At 39.9% G+C, this 18,185-nt stretch overlaps 1 protein-coding gene across 1 annotated transcript; it reads right to left on the minus strand.

Moving 5' to 3' along the window:
• Positions 1 to 14,246: 14,246 nt before the first annotated feature.
• LOC123251589 (orthopedia homeobox) lies at positions 14,247 to 16,918 on the minus strand. The gene is made up of 3 exons (XM_044680895.1): positions 16,842 to 16,918; positions 14,840 to 14,960; positions 14,247 to 14,777 (listed from the first exon to the last, which is right to left on the minus strand). Exons 1-3 carry the CDS (start codon positions 16,916 to 16,918, stop codon positions 14,247 to 14,249), a joined length of 729 nt encoding a protein of 242 aa, XP_044536830.1.
• Between the last annotated feature and the right edge of the window lie 1,267 nt (positions 16,919 to 18,185).

Below are 18,185 nucleotides of genomic sequence, written 5' to 3' on the forward strand. Positions count from 1 at the left end.
GCAACCCTAAGTGGCAGAAACAATGTGGAGTGGGATCTATTTGCTTTACTGAGGGCAGAGATCAACCTGAACAGAAAAAAGATTTTTTTTTCTTCCTAGAAGAAGAGAGAAAGTTAGAAAGATAAATGGGATTGGTTTCCACAAGGTTGAAATTTTGCAGATAATTGTAATGACAATGAGGAGTCAATTAAAGGGTGTTAAATAAGGGAGTGACATGACCAAAGCAGTATTTTAAGAATATTAATGTGGTCGTGTCAAGGCTGTGACTAAGAAAGGGCAGTTAGGATTAGAAGTGCAAACTTCTAGGGGACAAAATATCATTCTAGCCATCCTAGATCTCTCCTGGTCCAAGCCCCTATGGGAGAAAAAAAGTTCCTAGAAGAGAGACAGGGCAGATGGAATTTGGATTAATAGACGTTGGTGGAGAAATGGGAAGGGAGGTGCCAACCTTTTCTAATGATTTGACTACTCTGTGTGCTACTTCCGTTGTCCCCTACACAGATTGTGCTTTGTACCCCTCCCTGCCTCCTCAATTTTGCCCCAGAGAAAGAAGTTCCTACTTAGACCCGTGAGCAAGGGTGTATACGAAGGACAGAAGGTAGAAAAGGTTGAAAGTAAGCTGAATAGGAAGCTAATTGCAGCAATCTAGATGAGAAGTGACTAGATAATGACACTGGAAATGAAAATGAAATCATGTATTTGAGAGACTATGAAAACCTCTATGTGTGTCACTGGAAGTTAAAACAATTTTCTTCTTTTTGGTCCAGACCTGTGATTTCACTGATTTAGGAAACTATGCCAACAGCTAGGTAGTAAAATGGATAGAGGGATGATCCTGGAGACCTGAGCTCAAATTCAGCCTCAGATACTTCTTAGGTGTGTGACCCTGGGCAAGTTATTTAATCCCTATTGCCTAGCCCTTCCCACTCTCCTGCCTTGGAATCAGTATTGAGTCTAAGACAGAAGGCAAGGGTTTTAAAAAAAATGATAAACACAAATACTGTTGATCCCCCATGTCTAGAATGCTCTTTTGCCTCCCTTCTGTATCCTACCTTCCTCAAAGATTCAGCTTTACAGGAGGCTTTCCTCCTTTTTGTCCTATAATATTGCTTCAATTTACAATGCATTGTACATCTTCTTTAAATTATATTTTTATTTTGAATATTTTCCCATAGTTACAAGTTCATGTTCTTTCCCTCTCCCCAAACCCCCCTAACCCCACTTAGCCGATGCACAATTCCATTGGGTTTTACACGTATCATTGATTAAGACCTAATTCCGTATTATTGATAGTTGGACTAGAGTTATCATTTAGTGTCTTCATCCCCAATAATATCCCCATCAGTCTATGTGTTCAAACAATTGTTTTCCTGTGTTTCTCCTCCCACAGTTCTTCCTCTGACTATGGCTAGTTTTCTTTCTCATAAGTCCCTCAGCCTTGCTCTGGATTCTTGCATTGCTGCTAGTAGAGAAGTCCGTTGTGTTCGATTTTACCACAGTGTATCAGTGTCTGTGTACAATGTTCTTCTGGCTCTGCTCGTTTCATTCTGCATCAATTCCTGGAGGTCATTTCAGTTCACATGGAATTCTTCCAGCTCATTATTCCTTTGAGCACAATAGTATTCCATCACCAACAGATACCACAATTTGTTCAGCCATTCCCCAATCGAAGGACATTCTCTCATTTTCCAACTTTTTTGCAACCACAAAGAGTGTGGCTATAAATATTTTTGTACATGTCTTTTCCCTTATTATCTCTTTGGGGTAAATGAGGGTATGCCCTTCAATTTGGGAATGGCTGAACAGATTGTGGTATATGCTGGTGATGGAATACTATTGTGCTAAAAGGAATAATGGACTGGAGGAATTCCATGTGAACTGGAAAGACCTCCAGGAATTGATGCAGAGTGAAAGGAGCAGAGCCAGAAGAACATTGCACACAGAGACTGATACACTGTGGTAAAATCGAATGTCATGGACTTCTGTACTAGCAGCAATGCAATGACCCAGGACAATTCTGAGGGATTTATGGAAAAGAACGCTACCCACATTCAGAAGAAGTACTACAGGAGTGGAAACACAGAAGAAAACAACTACTTGAACACATGGACTGAAACAGACATAATTGGGAATGTAGACTCTAAGGACCACCCCAGTACAACTATCAACAATTTGGAAATAGATCTTGATTGATGACACATGTTAAAACTAGTGGAAATACGAGTTGGCTGGGGGGGGGGGGGGAGAAAGGAGGTCGGAGGGGGTGAAAGGGAAAGTAAGAACATGAATCATGTAACCATGGATAACTTTTCTAAAAAATAAAAATCATGAATAAAAAAAGAATCTCTTTGGGATATAATCCAAGCAGTGCTATGGCTGGATCAAAAGGTAGTCTTTTAAAGCCCTTTGAGCATAGTTCCAAATTGCCATCCAGAATGGTTGGCTCATACATTGAACATCTTATAGGTACACAATCACTTGTAAGTTGTCTCCTCCATTAGAATGTGGACTCCTTGAAGGCAAAAACTGAAGTTTTTGAATTTCCTTATATTTCCAGCATTCGAGGCGGTATCCGGCACATAGTAAATCCTCAATAACTCTTTGTTCACTGAATGCCTGGGGCCTAGAAGGCATTTCCTCTTGTGCCGTCCCCCTCTTAGAATGTCTTGATTGTTTTCAGGTGTTACTTCCTCTTCCAAAATTATGCTTCATCCCTAGCTTAGAGCTCCTTCCCCCCAAAATTGTCTTGCATTTTCTTAGTTGTGCTACATGCATTCAGTAAAATGTCAACTCCTTGAGGGTTGAGATGGGCTATTTTGTCTTTATTTCACCAGCCCCTTGGACTAGCATACCTTGCACTTAGAGGAAGTTTAAATAATGTTTGTTGAATTGAATTGAATTGACTCTTCACAACTGTGCAAAAATAGTGAGCTTGCCTTTCTATCTGTAATCTCCTGCCAATGGATTCAGGTATTTAAAGATATTGGCCAATGAAAGAAAGCAAGAAGGAATATTTCTTTGCCACCTTCCTCTTTCTGAATGAGCTTCACTGGGTATAAAGAAATCATTGATAGTTCTTCTATATTTCCTCTAATTGGTTTATGCTGTGAACAGATGGCCATATATTGCATGAACAATGACCAAGACCCAGCAGATTGATAGAGAATCTGCTGGAATTAAATCAAACTTAAAACAAAGTCTGTTTGTCACATAGGCATCATACAAATAACCATTGTGAGCTCAAATTTATGTGAGCATCTCACATAAATAATAGCAATTATTATGACTTTTATACAAACTCTGGATTATTAATATAAATTGCTGATATTTATAAAGCACTTTATAAATGAGTGTTTTATATATATATATATACATTAGTGTGTACATTGTATATATGTATGTTTATATATAGAAGTATATGCATGGGGGCAGCTGGGTGGCTCAGTGAATGGAGAACCAGACATAGAGACAGGATGTCCGAGTTCAAATGTGGCCTCAGATACTTCCTAGCTGGGTGACCCTGGGCAAGTCACTTAGTCTCCATTGCCTAGCCTCCATCACTCTTCTGCCTTGGAGCCAATCTAAACTGTTGATTCTAAGATGGAAGATAAGGGTTAAAAAAAAGTATATGTGTGTGTGTTAACTTTTTTTATCCTTATTTGTAAAATGGAGATAAGATCTATAGTGTCTGTCTTCTCAAGGCTGTAAAGATAATGAGATTATGTGCATTTAGTACATATTGTATTAGAATATATATATATATATACATGTGTGAAATTGTATATATTCTACATTATCTATATTATACACATAATGTACAAATATATGTGGTAATATTCAAATCTATTATATATGTTATGTATAATATATATGATTACCCATGAGATTATTAATATAATGTTGATTTCATATACACATAGATATAGATAAGTATAGATAGTATATCTACAAAGATATACAAGTGTATATATGTGCATATATATACAGATATACAATATAAATATATACAGAAATACAATATAAATATATTGTGTATTTATCTATCTATCTACCTACCTATCTATATACACTTCACAATCCTGAGAAGATGGGATTTATTGCAGGTCTTATGCCCATTTTACAGATGAGGATACCAAAGTTTGGAAAGGTTAGCTGATTTGCCCACAATCACAAAATAATTAAGTATTAGGGGCAAGATATTAATAGCCACCATTTTGTAGCATTTTAAGGCATTCAAAGCACTTTACAAATATCACATATTTGTATTGTTTTATCCTCACAACAACCCTGGAAGGGTGATACTATTATTATCCCAACTTTATAGATCGGAAAACAAAGCAGATACATGTGAAATAAGTTGCCCAGGGTCACACAGCTAGTCTACGTGTCTGAGTCAGGATTTAAATCAGATCTTCCAAAGTCCAGAGCCACTGGGCAACCAAGAAGACCCTGGTGCCTGGTTCAGCATTCTTTTCATTACACTACTAACTTAGTTCTACAAGATTTATAATCAGTGTCAATCTTGACAGTTTTTTCATGACATCATTTATCATTCTAATCATCACCATCCTCACCCAACCAGACCTGGACATGATACCTCAAACTAATGTGATTTCCTTGTCTTCCAATCTGTGCCTCCCTGTAGCACACACACATACCCCAGCTTTTCTGTATTTCAGTTACTTCTTTTCCAAGACTGAGCCAAAGAGGTCTTTGAGGAGTAGGTGTATCTGCTTCTGTTCTCTATCCCCATCTCCAGGCTCTCTATTCCCACTCTCTGATGTTATTTCTCCATAATCTAAGAAGGTAGTATAATAATGATAATGGCAACAATATCATAATAGAAAGGTAATTGTGACAAATTCTACAGGCTGGTACCATGGTACAATCTTGAATGCTTGAATGTGGATTGATTGAACGTTTCCCTGGTATAGATTGCCCCATACCCCAAAAGGGTCAGAGGAGTTACTCCCCTGGGTGAATTGAAATGGAGGATGACTAGTCAAGGACCAATACTTTCTCAATAAAGGAGACCCTCTGAATCCAAGGAAAATTTCCTTCATTCAATTCATCTACAATTTTCCATGCCTCCAATTGTAACTGGCTAGAAATAGAAGTGGAGTTAACTTTAAAAAGCACTTTAAAGAAATTGTGTAGGTTATATAATCCTCTTTCTCATTCTTTGAATATTGAAATATTACTTTGTTGATGTTATATGTAACTTCATAGTAAAAAAAGACAAAAAGTGGGTTGAACTTGTTTCCTTATATATCTAAACACCTAAAACATCTCCTCTATCTGAATAGGCTAAGAGTTCACTAAATTGTACTGAGGCTGCCAGCCTTCTGCAGAAGTAATGCAATATCTAATCTCTAGCTTGGAACCTCTCTGCCTGAGGAGGGAATTCCCATCACATCTCTTCAATTCTGATATATCTCCTGGAATATAACCAGTTTTCAGAGACACTACTATGGATAATAGGAAAATGAAGCTCTTCAGGCTTCCAACAGGGAAATCTGAGTTAGCCCTGGCTTCCCAGCAAAGTATGTGCTCCTTTCTCTTCTGTGGGAAACCAGAAAGTCAACAGAGTTTCTGAAGAGTAGTGAATTAACTCTTCCAGGACACCAGGGCACCATTGAGAAAATTACCACATTCAGGATACTAAATGGTACCCCAGTTCCTTGGAATAAATAATTAGACTCTTATGGGTGACTAGTTTACCCTGAACAAGTAGTTTACTCACCACTAGATCTTCCTATACTCTCTTGTGTGGGATTAAAAATGTTGCCTTGCTCATTTTCTCTTCTCTTTTGATTTTTTTAACTTGAGAATCATCCAAGTCCCTTTATACTCATCATCTCAGAAATGATACCTAACCAACTACTTCAATATGAAAACAGAAGTACTGGTGGTATGCCAATAGAAATAGAATGAAAACCAGGACTCCTGGCCTTTATAATCATCTATCTAAGGTATCTGATCTTAAGGAGGATCACTTTGCCTTTGGGATAACTTCTCCATTTGGAGAAAATGGAATCTTGTTTCTGCTTTAGCCATTTATCTGAGAGTATAAAACAGAGTTTAGGGGTATGGAAATTAAAGGGGGGAGGTCTGGCCTTTAAAGTCCAGCCCAAATCCAACTCCTAAATGAAGTCTTACATGATTATTTTAATCCCCATTTACTTCTCTTTCCTTTAAAAATTTACACTTATCATCTGGACTGCATCACTTAGAACTTCTGTAATATATGGTTTTGCATTGTTTTCTCTTTCATGGGTACTCATCATATTCTCAATTATATCGTAAGCTTCTTAAGAGCAGGAACAGTACCCTGTATTTCTCTGCTGTCCCCTCATAGTTTCTCCTTAGGAGAAAACCAGTAAATATTTGTTGATTGATTAATTCCAAAACTATATTATATATGAGGCTCAAAGAGTTGGAAATTATTCACATGAAAAGAAAAGTCTTAAGAGGAACATAATAGTTCTTTCCAAATATTTGAAAGGCTGTCCTTTAGAAAAGTGTGACACCCAATGGAATTGCTTGTTGGCTCTGGGAGAGGTAGAGAAGGAGGAGGGAAAGAAAATGAATCATGGAAACATCAGAAAATATTTTAAAATACATTTAAAAAAATTTTAAGTGCATGCACTTATCCCCTGTTGCTCCAGGAAAAAGAGGATAAATAAATGGAAGTTATAAGAAAGACCTTTCCAACAACTAGAGCTGCCCCTTAAGATAGTGATTTCCTGGCCAGTAGGAAGAACTCCTAGAAGAATCTGGATGATCATATGTCGGTGTTTTTTGCATGGCTTGATAGACTGAACACAATTCTTTGAACAAACTCAGCAAATATTTATTGAGTTCCAGCTGTGCAAAGTACCTGTGGTGGGCATTTTGGTGGGGGGTGGAGGGAAGAAGAGATGGATAATAGGAAGGATAAGAATAATGATAATACAAGATAGGAAATAAAGGGGCAATGAGTATATCATGCTTTTGGACCCACTGTGAGCACTGATGGCAGGAGTTGTCTGAGATGGTAAGTATAGCTTCTATTCATCCAGAAGACACAGGATCATCATAGATTGCTCCAAACAGTGTGAATTATGTCTGGTTTCTCAAGTTGGCCAAAGACATATAAGCCTAGTTTGGCTTTTCACAGTGGTCTGCAAGCCAGCAGAACACAGTGACCCACACAGAAAAACTATATACCTATGGATTCAAAGTAATTGCAACTACATTCAATGTCATAATCAGAAAGATTATCAAGAGCAAGTCTTATATCTATACAAAAGCAAAGACTCTATATCCTTTCTTTTAAAAAAAACCCTTCTGGTTCAGAAGCAACTCTATCCTAAACTTGTGAAGACTTCTCCTTATGGAAGGTGTGGATGAGAATAATTTTTTTCCAAAGGTCATAAAACAGCTAAAATGGGCACTGTGAAGGGCTTAGAACTTGGTCAGACATAGAAAATGGTAAGGTCATCCATTACACCCTGAGCCATCACTGGTTGTCCTAACTTTTGTCTTACCACTGAACTGTAGGAACTCTCAAAAAGAGAAAAAGGCTGATGACTTTGTGGAACTCTGTCTCACTTAAATCCAGTTCACTCAAAAGTCAAGATACCCTTCAAAATGAAGGAAGAAAGACAACTATCCTGAGCAGGGAATATTATGAGAAAGAAAGTGACTGACCCTTGTGCTGCTATTTATGTTTCCCCAATGCTTGAATTTTCAAGAAACTTCTCCTCAGTAGGATAATGTAGGAATCTTGTTTGGCATTGTAGAAATGAAGAAAATCTTTACAGGGATATTGTCTTGGCTCAGATGAACTGTAAAAGAAACCATCGTACTTAAATGACTGAGAGGGATTTAGGTTAAAGATAAAGAACTTCATGCTTTTGTTTGATATCCTTTCCTAGAAATCTTTTCAAAAATGGAACTAATGCCCCTCTGTCATGACTGGTTTGGGTGCAACCCTTTTGGGAGGCATTGAGGTAAAGCAAGTGACCTCAGAAGGTTCTGCTCAATCAGTTTGATGTAATCTTAACTTGATTCTCTAGGGACTAATGATTAAAAGTATTTAGGGTTTCTGAGGTTTCAGTGAAGATCGTAAATGTTTAAGTGCTATCTTTGTTGCACAGGGGTTTTATACATACATATATATAGTGAGATTTCAATAGCTGCGACGAGGGCACTGAAAATCCAAAGCAGCTTTAAAGGTAGGACTCATCTGTACTGGTTGATTCCTGTGAAAGCTGCTGTTACCTGTGCAACTGCTAATGATGACTTCTCTATGGCTGGTGACGACTTCTATATGACATAGGGAAAGGCCTTTGCACAAAGCTCAGGTCTGTAATCTTTTAACAGCATCCTTCAGCATGTGCTGCAAATCTAACCCCAGCATGTAGAAGGAGATGACAAGGGCCTTGTCTGGTTTCCCCTTTTTAATGGCAGCATGCTATCCAGGTAATAGTCCCTGGGTTGAATCCTCTGGGCTGGTGATGCTTAGCAGAGTGCCAGGAGGGAGGTCCATCCCCTTGCCAGTACTTTCTTGCCTAAAATGGATCTTAATTTCTCCTTTGGATATGAAGATGGGTTTACAGCTATTAGCCATCATATTAATAATTTAGAAAATACATGCCCAATCACTTGTGTTCTTTCAATTCCTTATGAACACAGCTGCAGCCCACATTAGATGCTAGGATGAATGGATATTTTTCAGATGAGATATTTGTGCTGAATTATTAGGGTAGTCTGTACTACAAAATTACTAATAAACATTGCTTCTGGCTCAATTTAGCCTGAACTCAGTGAACCTAGCCAATGGTGACAAATCAAAAACTCTGAAATATCCAATGAATGAATTTAACTAATCAAGGAACCCTGTAGGAAGTAGATGCCAGGATTAATGAGCCAGTAGTTTCACCATGCCATGCTGTTATTTCTTCACATAAATGCCCTCAGATGAGATTACCTTTGTGTCATGAAAAGGAGAAAAGGAAGGTTACATACATTGAACTGACAGGTTAACTACCTCCATTACTACAAGACACATCTTCAGGGGCTAAGATTTTTTTTCCCTAAAAATGAAAATTTAAAGTCCACAATACAAATTAAAATTCATTTTCAGGGGAAGCAATCATTGAGGACATAGAATATATTGTAGCAAAGCCAGAGGATCTTCTTTCTTCAGAGTTACTACCTTCCCAAGTTTAGTTGCTCACCACCTGGTTTTTTTTTTTCTACCTCCCCTCACAGCAACAAGTTCAGCATCATTGCTAAAGTCTGTTTGTTTGTCATATATGATGTTTACTGAATCTGTGTGTAAGGAAACATCCCAGAGTCAATATTTACATTCAAGTAAGCCAATCATCACATAGCTGTACTTAAATGGGCCTTGACTTTACAGAATTGGTACCTTGGTAACGACATTCAAGGCCTGACAGCCTGCTCAACAGAAAAAAAGCACAATTCTCTGAAAGTAGGACATCTTTAAGTTCTATTTACCTGCTTCATTTCCATTCTTCCATCATACTTTTCTCTTTATATCTTTATGTAGATTATTTATTTGTGTAACTTTAATAATACCAAGTCAAAATTGTTGGTTAGGATAGGATGAACTATCATTCTATAGTGTGACATCTTTTTTTTCTCTTCAAAGGCAAAGATTTTTCACACCTAAGCCATTCCCATTTAACCTTCTTCAGCTTTTTGATCTTTGTTAAGTAGGAACCACTCAGTCAACTTGGAGAGTTTAGGTTAGAAGGCTTCACCTGGATATGGTTATGTTGAGGTGGACTGGAGGTGGAGGGTGTGTGTGTGTGTGTGTGTGTGTTCAAGATCCATAATGTGAAAACTGATCACCATGGAAACAGATATAGTACCAAAGTTAGGTTAAGTCAAAAGCAGTGTGAACTTTCATTAAAATATTGATGAAAATAATTACTATTTAAGAAAATATATAGTTTTTTTGAAATATCTATCATTTTTGTTGATTTGCAGCTTCTCATTAGTGTCATAAGTTGGAACCTTTTTCCCAATCAGAGATGTTACTTTCCTGCATTTGAGAATCCAATGTTTTCAAAGATCCCATTTACCATTCTTTATTGCACTCCGACATCATAAAGTTATGCTTTACAGCAGCATAAAGAAGCTGTAACATTAGCATTCTTGTAAACAATCTTCCATGTTCCCTGGATGAAACAATCTGTGATTTGTACTGATCTTTTAAACATGATTTGAGATCACATTGCATTGCATTTCCAACTAAAAACAACAACAATTGCCAAGTTCTGACATAGGTGGGAGACATTAATAGCATGCTGAAATGTAAAAATAAGAAAAAATACTTCCTCCCCTGAAAAATTAAAGATTATAGGATAGGACGCCAAAGTGGTGTGACCTCCAATATGCAAAAAAAGTCTCTTTTTCCTAATGAAATACAAAATGAGTCATCCATCTCTTGAATTAACTTTTTAAAAAAGTTGTCAAAAATGCTTCAAAAAGTGGACACTTGAAATATGAGATTGATCTATCAATTTGACTTCTAAAGACATTCTCCCCTCCCTACCATGTATAATATAACATTAATGGATGTAGATCTTTTAAGAAAAAAATTAGTAGATTTCATTAGTTAGAGTTCTTAAATAAGTAACAATGAAGACAATATGTAGTTCATTAGAATAAGTAGTAAAAATATTCAGAAACAGCAACATTTTTTTAAGGACTTGTCATTTATGGTGGCCAAATGAATATTTTTTCTAGGAAAACAGGGCCTCTTACGAATCTTTACACATTTCAAGGCAAGAAATTGATTTAGTTTAAGATAAAACTCTCTTAGGTGACATAGACCTCTCTGGAGAGCCTGGCCTTATAGACACAGCCTGCTGGGAAGTTCCATTTTTAAAACAACTCATCCCTCTCCCTCCCACTATAGTCTGCCATCATCTGAGGCTATAACCAACAGTGTTTATTTACTACTAGATGGTCAAAACTGTTACCAGTCCCTTGACAAGAGAACATGTGGAAAAGTGGATTACACAAAATGATAAGCAGTTAGAAAGCACCCTGTGGTGAAATATGGCCTAGGTTGGTGGTTTTATGAAAAAGGGGCAGATCTCCCAGCTAGGAGCCCCTGCCCTCCCAGGCCCCAGCATAGAAGGCTATTTCAATGGCATCCTTTACACAGAGAATTTATACTTAGCAGGTCGCCAGTGATAGGGAACACAATGTGAATCCTTGGGAAGGACGAAAAGAAACCTGAGCCCTTGAGCTGGGCTCTCCAGGACTGCCTTGAGAGTGGTCAAAACCCTGAAGAAATAGTTTAGGTACTACTCTTCTAACTAAAACAGAGTCTGTTCAAGGTAAAGAGTCCTCTCTTTTTTCCACTACCACTCTTTGAAGACCAGAGATCCCCAAACCCCTTTCTTTTGTCTCCATCCACTCATTAATGCTCTCTTCTATTACTATTTCCTTCCTGCTCTCCCATTTCTCTATTTCTTTTTTCTTTCCGTTTCTGTCTTTATATGTCTATCTCTCTGTCTCTGTCTCTGTTTCTCTGTCTCTGTCTCTGTCTCTGTCTCTCTGTCTCTGTCTCTGTCTCTCTGTCTCTGTCTCTCTCTGTCTCTCTCTCTGTCTCTCTCTCTCTCTCTCTCTCTCTCTCTCTCTCTCTCTCTCTCTCTCACACACACACACACACACACACACACACACACACATGCCCCCAACACATACCACTGCCACCCTGATGATCAAGCCCAAGACAAGAGTCCGGTTTCTTCACCTCGAAGAAAGTCGCAATCCTAGACAAACCATCCTGCTACCCTACCCACAATCCTTGTCCCCACCATCAGCCCTAGTCCTGAATCTGGCACAGGTAGACCCAGAGACTCCAGTCTTTGGTGGAATCTATCTGTTGTTCCCCTGCCCTTCCTATCTAATCTATCTCTTTGCTCCCATGCAAATCTCATTTGGTTTATGCTCTGGAACAGAAACCAGAAAGCTTAAATAAAGTGTATTGACAATGAATACAGTAATTATTGTAAATAAAATGCCCCAAATGTGAAGGTCAAGCAAATCAATGTTGCTAAATTTCTGGCCCCTCGTCTGAATGGGAATTGCACTGGAAACCTCTTCCTGGCCACCAGACATCTTCTGCCTGTTCACTCACATGCAAAACCAAAACTCATAATTCTCCATATCACATACTGAAAATGATTTTATTTTATCCATTTACATTTAACTTGATATAAAGTTGTCCGGAAAAGTCAAATAATATGCTTTATATTAGCTCAAACATTTATTAAGAAAACCAAATTCAATAAATAAGCACAGACAATAAGTTAAAACATATCACAAATTGACCAGTATGTAACAAGAATGCTTTATCTACACAAAACATCCTATTTCACATGTTTGTTCATTCTTAGAAATAGCTTCTGTTCTCTGGGGTTGGATTTGACCAGCACATGCAGAAAAAGCTGATTGTGTTTCTCTGTACAAAGTTGCAGGGTTGGAGATATCCATGTGCAGGCGCCCAGCCTGGTCATGGACCTGCTCCCTCAGCAGGGGCCAGTGGCCTTAGCCTAGGTGCAGTGGGGACAACAGTAACAGCAAACAAAACAACCAAGAGGGACAGACAGACTGGCAAAGAACAAAGATAGAAAAGTCAAACAAAACCAACAGAAAGCCAAACCTGAAAGACCCAGAAAAGGGATGTGGCTTTTGCTTTTACAAAAGGAAATATTACTTGGACTTTTTTTTCTTAATTCTTCCTTATAAATACTTATCAAAATGGGTGAGATTGCCTCTCCTGTATGTATCATGTTACTTTCTTAGTCTGCTCCAGCCTCCCAGCCAAGTGGCAATTTCCTGTTAAGAAACTTCCTATTTATATTTCCACATTTGTGCTTAAAAAAAAAGAAAAGAAGACAGGAAAACAAGATTCTGAAGCAAGCCAAAGAAATGTCTGGGTAGGTAGTTGGGTGGAAAGGTAGGGTAGTAGGTGAATAGAGAGAAGAAGAAGAAGAAGAAGAAGAAGAAGAAGAAGAAGAAGAAGAAGAAGAAGAAGAAGAAGNAAGAAAGAAAGAAAGAAAGAAAGAAAGAAAGAAAGAAAGAAAGAAAGAAAGAAAGAAAGAAAGAAAGAAAGAAAGAAAGAAAATAAATTAAATCAATTAGGCCCTTAGATGAGGCAGACCGTAGCAGACACTTGTCCTCCTTTAAGACAAAAGTCTCTAATATTGTGTTGTCCCTTGAGCATATCTTTGTGTGACTTAGGTGGTGTGTGTGTGTGTGTGTGTGTGTGTGTGTGTGTGTGTGTTTGAGTATGTTTCTGCCCACAAACCAGTCCATTGGTGTCTGATTTCAGATCCTGAGTCGACTCCCTGGTAAGTAAAATGGCGGGAATAATGCATTTCTTGGGGTGCTAGGAGAAGGGTAGGAGGAGGTGAGTGAGGTAGGGAAGATAAAAAGGGGAAATGAAGAAGGAGAATGTGGAGAGGAGAGCAATGAAGAGAGAGCTTTGGAGGAATGATGAGAATGTATAGGAGATATACGTGGGAAATCAGAGAGGAGACAAGGAGTGGGGAGGTATGACAGTGAAGATGAGAAATGTGGACGAGGAGAACAATCCTTCAACAAGAGGAGGAGTAACTGAAAATTGGGGTTTGAGTGGGAATTGTGGCAAAGGCTTGGAGAGGCTGATGGGGAAAAGTGGTTGCCCAATAGAGGGTGAACATTCTGGAGTGGAGGAAGGACAGAGGGATTTGATTTGGAGGTTCAGTGTTAGGGAGGGAGACAGTGAAGATAAAGAAACTGGCTTTTAGCAGGGGTGGGTGTGGGGGAAACACGTGGTGGGGAGCAGAGAGGGATTAAGGGAGTAAGAAGTCAGAGAGTAAGAAAAAGTCAGGAAGAGAGATGAATGGAAGAGGAGAATGAGGAGGCCTCATGAGCAGAGGGGACTGGAGAGCAGGGGATAAGCAAAGCAAGGAGGCAGAGAAAGTCTCGGGGTTGTGGGGAGCAGAAGCGGGTGAGGAGATTGGAGGGAACTAGGAGAGGTTCAGGGGTGGGGTCGGAAAGCAGTCGTGGGGTAAGGGGGGAGGCCAGAGGAATGACAAGGAAATGGGTGAAGTGCTGCTGGGCCAACGGGGGAGAGGAAGAGGAGGAGGAGGAGGAGGAGGAGGAGGAGGAGGAGGAGGAGGAGGAGGGCAGGGCAGGGGTTTGGGCCCCAGCGGCCGGGAAAGGGGGCATTAGGTGAAGCTCATGGAGACTGTGTGCTCTAGCGCTTTGCGGCGAAGGGACGCGATGCTCGTGCCCCGCCACACGTCGCTGCTGTCCGGGGAGCTGCAGAGTTGAGGAGAGCCCGTGACATTGCTCGGGCCGGGTAAGGAGGCGGGCACCATACCGGGAAAGGCGGGCTGGTAGAGGTGAGACTGCAGCCCAGCGCCGTTGGAACCCGCCAGGCTGTTGGACAGGCCCATGGAGTTGGGCGGGGGCCCGGCCGCCAGACTGCACTGGGACAGGGACTGCGCCATGGCCTGCTGTCTGCCCAGCGCCGGCGGCAGCGGCAGCTGCGACACCCCCGGCATTGCAGCAGCTGCCCAGCGGGTGTCATTGGCGTGGAAGGAGCACAAGCTATCCCCCATCGCGGCGGCGGCGGCGGCGGCGGCCGAGGGGAACTGCGGCAGGCCGGGAGTGGGCAGCAGCGTCCCGGGAGCTCGAAACACGTTCGTCGTCTTCTTGCGCTTCTTCCACTTAGCACGGCGGTTCTGGAACCATACCTACAGAAGGACCGGATTGGGGAGGGGTGAGGGCGTCATTTGGGGGAGGAGAAGACATACACACGGGTTGAGAGAAGGGAGATGGACAGGTAGACGCAGAAAACAGAGGCCGAAGTTATAGAGGCCGCCAGCCGGGCAGGAAGAGACTGACACGGGCTTCCCACAACCCAGTTCAGGGAGATACTAGAGAAGCAGGGAGGACTGGGTGAGTGGTAGTCATGGGTGCAAGGGTCGGTCAATCAATAAACATTTATTAAGCGCCAATATGTGCAAGGCACCTAGCTAAACTCTGGGGATGCAAAGAAAAGCAAAAAGGCATTTAACTAAAAATAGCCAGAACCACACGGAACAAAGTCTCTGATTCTCCCCACTCCGTCATCTTCACTCCCCCTCCTTCGTTTGTGTGTGTGTGTGTGTGTGTGTGTGTGTGTGTGTGTAGTGTTTACACTCTACTTGCACAGTGCATAGGTTCTCTACCAGACACAACCCCACATTATCCATGCTGGCATATTTTCTGTTGATTCTAATCCTGTTGATATCCCGCGAGGCCAACAAATATAGACCTCCGTACGGTACCGTGCCCTATGGGCATGGATGTATTGGCTTTACATGTCATATAAGTTCTGTGCAAACTTATGCACAAAGTAAATCTATCATGTCCTAGAAAATACATGCTGAAACGGAGAAGCACTGAGTTGTATAAGTCTAGGTAGAAAAAGAGAGCATGGAGTACGGGACCTATAGCTATTTCTTAGCTTTATATACATCGAAAACCATATGTAAACCCAAATATTTCTCATTGGAATGTTTCTAACACAATAGTTGCATTTCTAACACAATTTGGAGTTTTACATAGTATAGCATTTCCAGAAAACTCAGGAATTTTTAATTTGAAAGAAAAAAATAAATATCATGCGCAACAGTGGCAAGATTAGAAATACAAAAGGAAAAACGCTTAGAATCGAACTATGGAGTGACAGGGTGGATTGGCTAAGGCAAGATTTGCAGTGGCAAAGTGAGTGCCATTGATTTACATATTGTTTGTGTAGCCACTCCGACCTCTGGTTTCCCCAAGTTGCCCCAATAATTTTCGACGCTACTGCCCCAAGCTTTCCCACCTAATCTACATCTGTGTCTGCAACTACTTCAACTGCACCTTTTCTAAATGTCCTCTAGAGTTCTGGAATCTTGTTTTCAGAGCCTTTGAGCTGATTTACCTTCAAGTCTATTCTTTTCTTGAGCCAACTAGAGATTCCTAAAACTAAAGCCTATCTTCATTCCCTAAAACTACTCCATTTTCATCTGATGAAAATAAATTTATCTTTCCAATGTAAATGAAAGTAGGTCATGGTCCAGTCTTATACAGTATTTTGCTTTGAAAAACCTGTTTGTTTCTCAACAAAAAATATTTGATTAGTGAAAATAATACCCCAAACAGAAAGGGAGGACTTTTGTTTTATTTCTTATTAATGGCTTCCGGAATTACAGCTCTAGTCAGTTATACTGGCATACAGATGTGAAAATCATTAAAATGGCCCTAGGATTCTGTAGGGAATCATCATCATGCTTAATATCATCTTTGCATTTTAGGATATTTATTTCTGGGTTTGCTAACTAGGTTTTCCTTTCTTTCACCCAGAGGCCAAATGATGCTTGGAAGACTTTTGGTTATGCATGCATTTCATTTGGACACTTTTAATCATGTGGAAAATTTTTTTTTTAATCTTAGAGACAGAGCTCTAGGATTGAATGAGTTTACTATAGAAGTTAGGAGACATAACTTGACAATTGTATTCCTAGGAGTCTAACCTCTTCCACTTATGGGTCACTATCCACAAAGCAAGTAGCTGTCATTCTACTTAAAGAAGGTAATATGGACACAGGTCCACCCTAAGCTATGTATCTATCTAAAGTTTCAGTACTGAAGTGTCTTGCAATCTGGAGCTCCTCACTCTCTCTTTCCAAAATTGGAACAAGGGACCATATTTTCAGAAAACTGCCTTTCAGATGGGGCCTGCTTTTCTGCATCCCTTGTTAGTTTTCTCTCATCTCTGACTTATTTACAATAACTGCCCTCCTGATCCCTTCTCATTGGAGAGGGTTCTTTTCTTTCGAACTGCAGCCCAGCTACTTGGCGGCATGACGGATTAATGAAGCTGGAGGAACTTTGATAGTGGAAGGGATCAATGTGGCCGTCCTAAAATTGAGCTGTCTGTGGCCTGTTACTAGAGGAAGCAGGTTAGAGGGGAAGCAGGAGGTACTGGAAGGCTCCTTCTCAGGGACTTGTAGCAGATCTGGAAACCGCTCTGGTCTCGTTTTCTTCCAGATTTCTGATGAGTGGGCAGAATCCTGCCAACCTGGTTCCCCAAGGTCAACTTCCAAACTGTAAAAACCTGGTTCAAAATATTTGGCTCTGAGAATTGAATTCTAACCCTAATTTGGGGGAGGAGAAGGTAAGGGGAAGGAAGGAGAGAATGAGACAAAGAGGAACTAGTGTTTGGTTTCAAGGTGATTGCATCTCCCTGTCTGTACATGTACATGCACACACGCTCACACTACACAAATATATGGTCCTACTCCGCATAGTTCTGCCAAGAATACATAAGTGCAAGATGAATTCCTCACACTACAAATTCGACTTGGCTTCAACTAGAGGACCCCAAAATATTTTTAAAAGTCTTGAAACTGAGGGAAGGAAGAGGAACTTACCCTAATGGTCTAATTCAAAATCTGCAGTGGTTTGTCACCGACTACCATCTATGCAGGTTAGCAAATAAGATCAGCCATTAGTGAAATGAACAGTTGTTAAGGAACTAAATATTACATAAATAATCTAAAAATCGTGTTCAATTACGTTTTAGGGTTAACAGTTAAATGGCGACTGCAAAATTTTTTATGGTTTCATGGCTTACTGAGGTTAGGAAGAATTTCCATCAGATTTGATCGCCTCAGTTCAAGGATATGGCGCATATGTTTTAAAAAATATGAATGTTTCCGGTTGAAAACTAGTGCATGACAGATTAAAATGCAGAGAAAACCTGAGGGAGATTTTGACAATGCACAGATGACAACTCCAGAAAATATATTAACCATAAGCATTGGCCAACTTTGTACTCTGTTAGAAATGCAACTATTCCTTGGAAATGCTTAATACAACAGTGAGGGTCTAATGGAGGTTGGAATCTAAAAATCTATTTTCATGATATCTGCTGTTACAGTAATATAGACATACTGTAAATGTATTTTAAAATATATAGCCCATTTAATTCCCTAGCTATAAATGGCTCAGAAATAGAGAGGGGGGGGTTGGGGGGATATTACTTTCTTTTTTTCTAGAAACGAAAGCTTTATGAAGATCTCATTGGAATCCAGCGAATGATTAATGTGAAGATTTGGTAGGAAATCTGG

The sequence above is a fragment of the Gracilinanus agilis genome, chromosome 1 (genome assembly GCF_016433145.1).
Source record: "Gracilinanus agilis isolate LMUSP501 chromosome 1, AgileGrace, whole genome shotgun sequence".
Classification (NCBI taxonomy): Eukaryota; Metazoa; Chordata; class Mammalia; order Didelphimorphia; family Didelphidae; genus Gracilinanus; species Gracilinanus agilis.